Source organism: Elephantulus edwardii, unplaced genomic scaffold (assembly GCF_000299155.1).
Source record: "Elephantulus edwardii isolate Elephantulus edwardi_28Jun2011 unplaced genomic scaffold, EleEdw1.0 scaffold00268, whole genome shotgun sequence".
Classification (NCBI taxonomy): Eukaryota; Metazoa; Chordata; class Mammalia; order Macroscelidea; family Macroscelididae; genus Elephantulus; species Elephantulus edwardii.
Genome location: NW_006400018.1, coordinates 2,865,684 through 2,874,802, shown reverse-complemented (window position 1 = coordinate 2,874,802; position 9,119 = coordinate 2,865,684). Strand labels below are relative to the sequence as shown.

General features: G+C 36.6%; 1 protein-coding gene across 1 annotated transcript in view; it reads left to right on the top strand.

Annotated features, from left to right (window-relative positions):
- MS4A5 (membrane-spanning 4-domains, subfamily A, member 5) overlaps positions 1 to 9,119 on the top strand; it is a 40,408-nt gene that overhangs the window by 19,010 nt on the left and 12,279 nt on the right. The window contains exon 2 of the mRNA XM_006899902.1: positions 7,731 to 7,859. Coding sequence (XP_006899964.1) covers positions 7,731 to 7,859 — 129 coding nt within the window. The remainder of the gene's footprint in view (positions 1 to 7,730; positions 7,860 to 9,119) is intronic.

The window sequence follows — 9,119 nt, the reverse complement described above, 5'->3', positions numbered from 1 at the left end:
ATGAAAGCAAACTGTTCCTTGGAGGTAAGGATTTTGGAGCTCTGTCTCACATTTGGTGGGCATGTGGCCAGGAAGAACCAGTCCTCCTTCGAGAAGATCATCACACTTGGAAAGACGGAGGGGAGGTAGAGTTTAGCTTCTTGAATGATTTACTCAGCATGCAAACTGAATAGGTATGGAAAAAGGAGACAGCCCTGATGTACACATTTTTTATTTTATTTTTTATGTTCTTGCTTTTAGATCACACTATATTCTCTCGTTCTGTTCAGACAAGAGTTTCTAAATCTAGGAAAAGGTTTTGTATAAGGATAATTAAGTGTTCTGGGATTCCAATTCTTCTTATGTTAGCCATAATTTGTTATGATCCACACAATCAAATGCCTTTTCCTAGTCAATAAAGCACAAATAGAATTCTTCCGGTATTCTTTGCTTTCATCCAGGATCCATCTGACATCAACAATGATATTTATTTCTGCTGTCATGTTGTTGTTGTTGTTGTTGTTATCATCCATTGAGTTATGTGACTCATAGCAACCCTATGTACAGCAGCTCTGCAGCCTGTCCTGTCCTGAGCCAGTCTCAATGATTCCAACACACCAAGCCCTATTGACACAGTTAATATATCAATCCATCTCATCTGGGGTATTCCTTTCCTGGACTGTTCCTCCACCCTTCCGAGTATGATGTCCTTCTCCAAGGATTGGTCCCTCCTGAAGCTTCAAAATCCTAGCTTCTAAGGAGAAACTTAGTTTCACCCTCTCCAAGACAGACCTATTTGTTTTCCAGACAGTCCTTGGCATTTCAAGACTCTTCTCCAGCACCACAATTCAAAGGCTTTGATTCTTCTTCTGCCATCCTTTGTCATGTCCAGCTCTCTGATGTATGGCAAGTAATTGTGAAGCCTGGATCAAATGCACCTTCATCTCTAGACTGACATTGTTGCTTCTCAGTATTCTGGAGAGGTCCTTGACAGCAGATTTTCCTAATGCAATTGATTTTATTTCCTGACTGCTGGTGCTGCTTTTTGTCTGCTTGATGTTGAGCTTCAAACCATACTGAAGTGTGCCATGTTGTTGTTGTTGTTATTGTTGATTGCCATAGAGCACAGCACGACTCATAGCAACTCAATGAAAAAAAGGCCTGAAGCCTTTCTATAACTATTGTCATTTATCAAAGTTCATAAAGATTCCAGAGGTATATTGTTTAGGAAGTCGGTGTCACTCCTGCTTCCCTCTTTTAATACACTTGAACTTCTGGCTGTACTTTGTATATGTACTGCTCTAGCCATTTTTTGTGACTAGACAATGGGATCAGGATTGAAAGAAGACTTTTCAGCAACCTGAGTTATGCAGATGACACAACCTTCCTGGTTGATAGGAGAACTTGAAATGTTTACTACAGAAAATCAAAGACTATAGCCTTCAATATAGAGTGCATCTCAACATCAAGACAACAAAAATTTTCTCCACTGATAAGCAACATCACGATGTTGTTATTGCTATTGTGTGCTGTTAAGTTGAAACTAAGTCATAACTGACCCTTGAGTGGGTTTTCAGAGGTAGTTAATAAAATGGGAAGATATTGCCCATCCTTCTCCCACAGAGCAGCTGATGGATTTGAACCACAGGCCTTCGAGATTGTAGCACAATTTCTTACCACTATTGAAGTAATCAACAATTTCCTTTTACCTGGATCCACAATCAACAACTGTGGTACCAGATCAGGAGACGTTTTGAGCAAGTCACTCTCAGGGAACTCTCCAACTTACTGAGGAGCAGTAACATCAGTTTTATGACGAAGGTGTCCTTAGTTTAGACCATGATCTTTTCAATCACTTGCTATACACCTAAAAGCTGGACAATGAACAGAGATAACAGAAGAACTGATACCTTTGAGTTGTAATTATACAATGATTAATAGGAATTATACTAGTTATACAACTCAAATATTTTAAAAAAATCTTCCTTCACTGTAAATCAGAACTTGATCCTATAAGCAACAATTCCCTCTTTCCCACCCCTGCTTACCTTAATAAACCTTTATCTCTATACATTTATCTTCTTATGTCTTTTTATGTAGGGCAGACAACATTTGGTCTATTGTGACTGACCTATTTCATTCAGTATAATAATGTCTTCAATTCCATCCATATTGTAGCGTGCATCAAGACTACATTTCTTGCAGAGGACTCAAGAATAATTGACATAGCATAGTCTGCAATGTTCTACATTTTACTCTGATGAATATCAACTGAAGTCTGAAAACCTTGAGAACAATCATCAGTGGTGCAACTATTAGTTTCTGCCTGTCCTAAGCAGAGAAGAATGAAGAAAATGTAAATATTATAAGTGCAAAGGATTAATATACCACATCAACTTCAATCTCCATTTACTCAAAAGCAAAGACAGGACACAAAGAGGAGCAGGGAAAATGAATGCCTGGAGGAGGACTGGGGGGGGGGCAGAACTGGTGAGGGGGTTGATATATTATGGGGATTGTTATCAACATCGTAGGGCAATTTACATATGGACTGTTGTGCGATAATCTAAATTTCTGTGTAAAATTTCACCTAAAACACAGTAACGTATTAAAAAGCATCACTCTTATTTCATTCTCACAGCTATCAAATTGGTTCCATCTCATAGCATGTTCTATCACATTTGCCAGGCTGTGAATCACAACGAGAGGAAACGATGCATCTTTCCCCCCAGTGACATACTGGTGGGTTTGAAACACAAGATGCAAGCAACCTTTGAGTTAGGAGCTCAATCGGTTATGAAATCCACCATCAGAGTTCCTTCCATCCACAGAATGGAGAGATGAAGAGTGTGGGATATTAGAGAGTAAATAAAAACAACAAAAAGAGATGTAAATTAAAAAAAAAAAGCAACACAAAAAACCAACAACCAACAAGTGAGAAAGAATCTCACTTCAGCAGCAATAGCAAGATTCAATAGCAGAGCAACCAACATAGGCTGGCAAGGATGTGGAGAGACTGGAGCTCACATACACTGGTAGGAATGTAAAACGGTGCAACCACTCTGGAAGGCAGCCTGGGGCTTCCTCACAAAGTTGGAAATAGTTGTTACTCTTACAGTTGCTGTCATTATGTACCATCATGTCAACTACGACTCATCATGACCCTGTGAGCAAACAGATCTATCTTGTGGAATCTTCGTCATCTCTGACTTTCTTGAGCCGCTGTTTCAGTCACTGTGTCAATCCCCTTCATTGAGGATTTTCCTCTTTTTCTCTGACCATCTAGTTTTCCAAGCATGATGTCCCTTTCCAAGAAATAGCCTCTCCTAACAACATGCAATGAGAGGAAGACCCAGAATGAGATGGATTGACAAAATAAGTGGGGAAAGGAGGGTAGATATGTTGGAGACAGTAAGATTAGCTCAGGACGGGGCAGGGTTCATAACTATTGTCTATAGGGTCAGGATGAGTCACAGTTGACTCAACAGCACTTGATAACAACAGCAGCAAACATGCTCAACAAAGATGTCTTACAGGAGACAAAACTTTCACCATTCTTGCTTCTAAGGAGTACTCTGGTTGCCCTTTTTCCAAAACACATCTGTTTGTTCTTTTGGTAATCCACAGAACGATTTCAACGGAGCTTCCGGATTAAGGCAGATGAGAAAGAAGGGTTGGCAATCCACTTCTGAAATAATAGGGCCCTGAAAACTCTATGAACAATAGAGGAATAATAGCAGCTAAAGTATTAGAGACAGAGCCCAGACTGAAAGTCACTTAACATGAGGAGAAACAGCTGCAGGCATTCTTTAAGAATTAGAACATGGGGTGTACAAAACATGGACTTTGTAGGACAAAGCATAGACAGAGTCAGAAAACTTGAAGTTGGAAAAAATAAATGGAATGCACAAAGATTGACATTCTAGGCATTAGTTAACTAGGATGGACTGGCATAGGTCACTTTGAATCAGACATTCATATGATCTATTATGCCAGGAATAAAAACTGAAGAAGAATGGTGCAGCATTCATAGTTAAAAAGACAATTTCCTAAAGTTCAATGTTGTGAATGATAGGATACTATCCATATACATACAAGGAAGGCCTGTTAACACAATATTATTCAAACATACGCACCAACAACCAAAGCAAAAGAGGAGAAAACTGAGGCTATCTAACAACATTTTTGTAGTCAGAAATTGACCAAGCATGCAATCAAAATGCATAAATAATTATTGGTGACTTAAATGCAAAATGTGACAACAATGAGGAAGGAATGGTAGTTGGAAAGAGTAGTCTTGGTGACAGAAATGAGGGTGACAACTGAATGACTGGATTTTGTACATTTAATTACTTATTCATTGCAAATACCATCTTTAAAAAACATGAAAGGTGACTTTATACATAAACTTCGCCTGATGGACTGCACAGGATTCAGATTGACTACATCTGTGGAAAGATCGTCACAGAAGCTCAAAATCAACAGTCCAAACCAGGCCAGGTGCTGACTGTGGTATAGACCATCAATTATTCATGTGAAAATTCAAACTCAAGCTGAAAAAATACTAAAACAAGTCCATGAGAACCAATATATGCCCTTAAAAATCAGAAGTTTGAGAGTTTTTATGAGCATGATTAAATGTTCTGGGATTCTCATTCTTCTCAATGTCAAGCATAGTTTGTTATGATCCATACAGTCGAATGTCTGCATAATCAATAAAATACCAATAGGCCTTCTTCTGGTATTCTTTGCTTTCTGAAAAGATCCGTTTGACAATAGCAATGATATCGCTGGGGCCATGTGCTATTCTAAACCCAACTTGAACTTCTGGAAGTTCTCTCTCAATGTACTGTTCTAGCCATTTATGGATGATAGTAAGTAACATTTTGCTCATATGTGATATTAATAATATTGTTCAATAATTTCTACATTCTGTTGAATCATCTTTTTCAAGAATGAAAACAGATACATATCTCTTGAAGTCACTTGACCAGGTAGTTGTCTTCCAATTTTCCAGCACAGACTGATGCGCACGTCTAGGGCCGCAGTTGTTTGTTAAAACATGTAATTTGGTATCGGCCTTGTTTTTTACCAAATCTTTCAGAGAAGCTTGACTTTCCTCCTTTGTTCCATTGGTTCTTTATCATATGTTACTTTCTGAAAATCATTCTATGTCAGCCAATTCTTTTTGGTAGTGTATTCCTTCCATTTTCTTTTGATGCTTCTTAGATCATTCAAGATTTTGCCCATGTTAAAGTCACAGTTAAAATTTTATGTAAAAAAAAAAATACATAACTAAGGAACTAAATATTTGATTATTTAGTTTAACTTAAATGCAATTAATCTCAAATTAAATACCTACATATGCTTAATAATTGTCTTAATGTCAACATTTAATTACGGATATAATTGCTTTAGGATCTAACATTTTATTACTTTCATTTTGTTTGTCATTTGTCTTATTTTATCCTGCTCCTCTTTGCTTTTTAAAATTTTATTGTTGTTAGACTAATAATAGTACTTTTAATAATTTTTTATAATCAGTATGTTACTATATTACTTTATCTATTGGCATAATTTATTGACTATAATCAATTAGAAGCAGGAGTGGCTTCCACTTCCTAAACAACATGCCTTTGGGAACTCTATTAACTTTGAGAAATAACTATAGTTACAGAAAGGCTTCAGGTCTTTATTTCATAGGGTCGCTATAAGTCATGCTTGACTTGATGGAAATCAACAATAAAAACAGTTATTCTCTGATTATATGTGTGTGGTATTGTCCTAGACATTACAATGAGTATAATTAACAGTTATCATTCTATTTAGAGCAAATTTTACAAAATTTGGCATATAATATAGACAATTTATAATAATGTACAAAGCTCTTTATTTCCACTTGTTATGTTTGTTTTCGTTTGCACCTGTTAGTTGCTTTGAGTTGGTTCTACTCACAATGACTTTGTGTATAACAGAACAAAATTTTGATTCTGTATTATCCTTATAAACATTGTAATGTTTGGATTAAAAAAAATAATAATTATCTTGCCAGGATGTGTTTGGGTTGTTAGCTTTTTTCCCTTCACTGATTTTATTCTTAAAATAGTGCAAACAAACACTTAAATTGTACTAATATTTTAGAATATTGTTTATAAATATTGAAAATACCCCTTCAAGTTATTTTTGTACTTAAGCATGCATAAATAAATAAACCTTTAGAGAATTAGCAACTGCTAGTAAACTCAAAGTTTGAATTTGTTTTTCAGTTATTTCAGCTTGAGAAATCCTGAACAATTTCTTCCTTTTTATTCTTGAGTCCAGCTCTTTGCACATTCTAATACTTTGGTCTTCTTGAGCTGCCTTTGAAATCTGTTTATCTCTTTCACTCTCCATCTCTTTCCTTTTAGCTTCTTGACGTTCTGGTGTGATTTTTAGAGCCTCTTCTCACATCCACTTTGGTCTTTTCTTTCTCTTCTGTCCATATAATGCTCTTGCTCTCTTCATGAATGGCATCCCTAATGTCATCCCACAACTCATCACAACTCATCTGGTCATCAATAATTATTGTCCAATGCCTCAAACCTACTGAGATTATTTTTAAATCCAGGTAGGATAAACTCAAACTCATGTTTTGGTTCTCATGGGCTTGTTTTTGTTTTCTTCACCTTTTGTTTAAACCTGCGCATGAGTAATTGATGTTCTACAGTCAGCACCTGGCCTGGTTTTGACTGCTTATTCAGGGAATTGGTCATCTCTTTAAGGTTTCTGATGGTCCATTTGAGAATTCAAAGTTTATCACATTTATTCACACTAATCCTTTATCTTTTTAAAACACAGATTTCTCAGTACAGATTAAAAATCTTATTCAGTCAGTGTAAGATGACCCAGTGGTTAACAAGTTCCAACTTATAGCTTATTCACCTGTGAGTAGAACTCCACTCCATAGAATTTTCAGTGGTGTGATTTTTCAAAGCAAATCACCTAGTTTGTCTTCTGAAGTGTCTCTGGGCTGTTTTGAACTAGAAACCTTCTGGTTAGTAGCAGAACATTTAACCATTAGCACAACCAAGGGACTAGTCAACATTCAGTATATAGAATATTGTTGTTGATGCTGCTCAGGTGCCATCAGATAAAATACGATTCATAGCAACCCTATGAACAACAGCTGTGAAGCCTGACCTATCCTGTGCCGTCCTCACAATCTCTGACAATCAAGCCCATTGCTGCAGCCCCAGTCTCAATCCACCTGCTTGAAGTTCTTCTTTTCTTTTGTCAATCTTTCCAAAGTCTCTCCTAGCAACAAGACTAAAGTGGGTGAGATGAAGTTTTTCATCCTTGCTTCCAAGGAGCACTCCAACTGTACCTTCCCTAATATATGTATATATCATTTTGTTCTTTTGAAAGCAGTGGGATAGTCAGTTCTCTAATGCTACAGTTCAAAAGGCATCAATTCTTCTTTAGTATAAGGATTACAGTGTAGAATAGGAGTTCATATTTTGATTTTTTTTTTTACTAAGTCCTGGCTGATGCTAATTTTGCTAGTCCATGAATTCTCAATCAACAACACCAGATAGAAGGATTAGAGACCTTCTAATCCTTAGATGGGACAATGCTAATTGGATTTCTTTTATCCTCCTTTTATTTGTAAAACAAAGAGTATCAAATCCTTTCCATCTAGATAAACTCATAAAAGAGAAAGTGAACTCATCAGGTTGATTTTTTTTCCACTACACTCTTCCTTCTGTTTGCAGACTATTCAGATTCTGTTTGGACTGATGGACTTCTCTTTTGGGATGATACTGTTATTCACCTTTGTAAAACCATACCCACGGTTTCCTCTGATATTCATTTCAGGTTATCCATTCTGGAGCTCTGTTTTGGTGAGTATGGTGAACAGGGTCTAACTTGTATCTTCAGAATAATTGCCTCCTGGTCTGTATAAGACCAAAAGGAAGGGTAACTTAGCCTTATGAGGTATAAAGGGGAAGATATCTTAGTTATATTTTTGAGGTGCAGAGAGGCACTTACTTAGTTACATTAATTGTCAATAAACATTCACTTAGCACCTAATTTAGTGTCAGAGAATGAATAGATGAGTGGAAGGTCAAACAATTACCATATGGTGTGATGAATGGTAATTGAAGACTTGTTGTCTATATAATAAACAAAAAACCCACTGCCAATTGAGTCTATTCGAAACCACAGCAACCCGCCATTGAGTTTCTGAGGCTTTAAATCTTTATGGGAGGAGACTGCCCATCTTTCTCCCTCCAAGAACCTGGTAGATTTGAACTGTTGACTTTTCAATTGGCGGTGCAATGCCTAAGACACTAGGCCACCAGAGCTCCATGCCTTTGATTAGGCACTTATGAAAGTGGAGGAGTTTTGTCCCAGAGACAATGCCAGGTCTACCAAGGATGAATGTTTTATGAGATAAGGACACTGCTATCTTGTTGCATACTAAGGTAGAATTGGAGCAAAAGGCTGACGATGTGGCACATTTCAGCATAAGAAGCGAAGATGAAGGGATGAGGAGGAAAAAATGGGGCCTCATATTTCAGGCTAATGGTCTAGCAGTAATTTTCACATGGATGTGCTGTAATCAGATTTGAAATTTCCATCAGATAGTTGTACTGTAACATATAGTTCACTTGCATGAAAATCTCAGAATCCTGCAGAATTCCTGGCATATGTATTGCAACTCCACCATATTTTCCCACTCAAGATAATAAGCTTGATTGTAAAGGGTAATGTTTCATCATTATTATTAAAGCCATCTCTTCAAAATACAAAATATAGGTATGTGTAAGCACATAATACCAAGTAAAGAATGTGTGTGTGTGTGTGTGTGTGTGTGTGTACACAGATAGGTATATATGGTTATGTGGGATTTTTTTCACTTAAATATACATTGTTCTTATACAGTAATTGTCCTTTTTGTTTTAGTTTAAATCTTCTTTTCCTTTTCTAGAATGATCATGCTTTCATCTTTTTCATATAAATCACATTAGATAGATAGATAGATAGATAGATAGATAGATAGATAGATACTTAGAAGCAGGAGTGGCATCAACTTCCTAATTAACATGCCTCCAGAAACTCTATGAACTTTAATAAATGTCAATAGTTGTAGAGGGGCT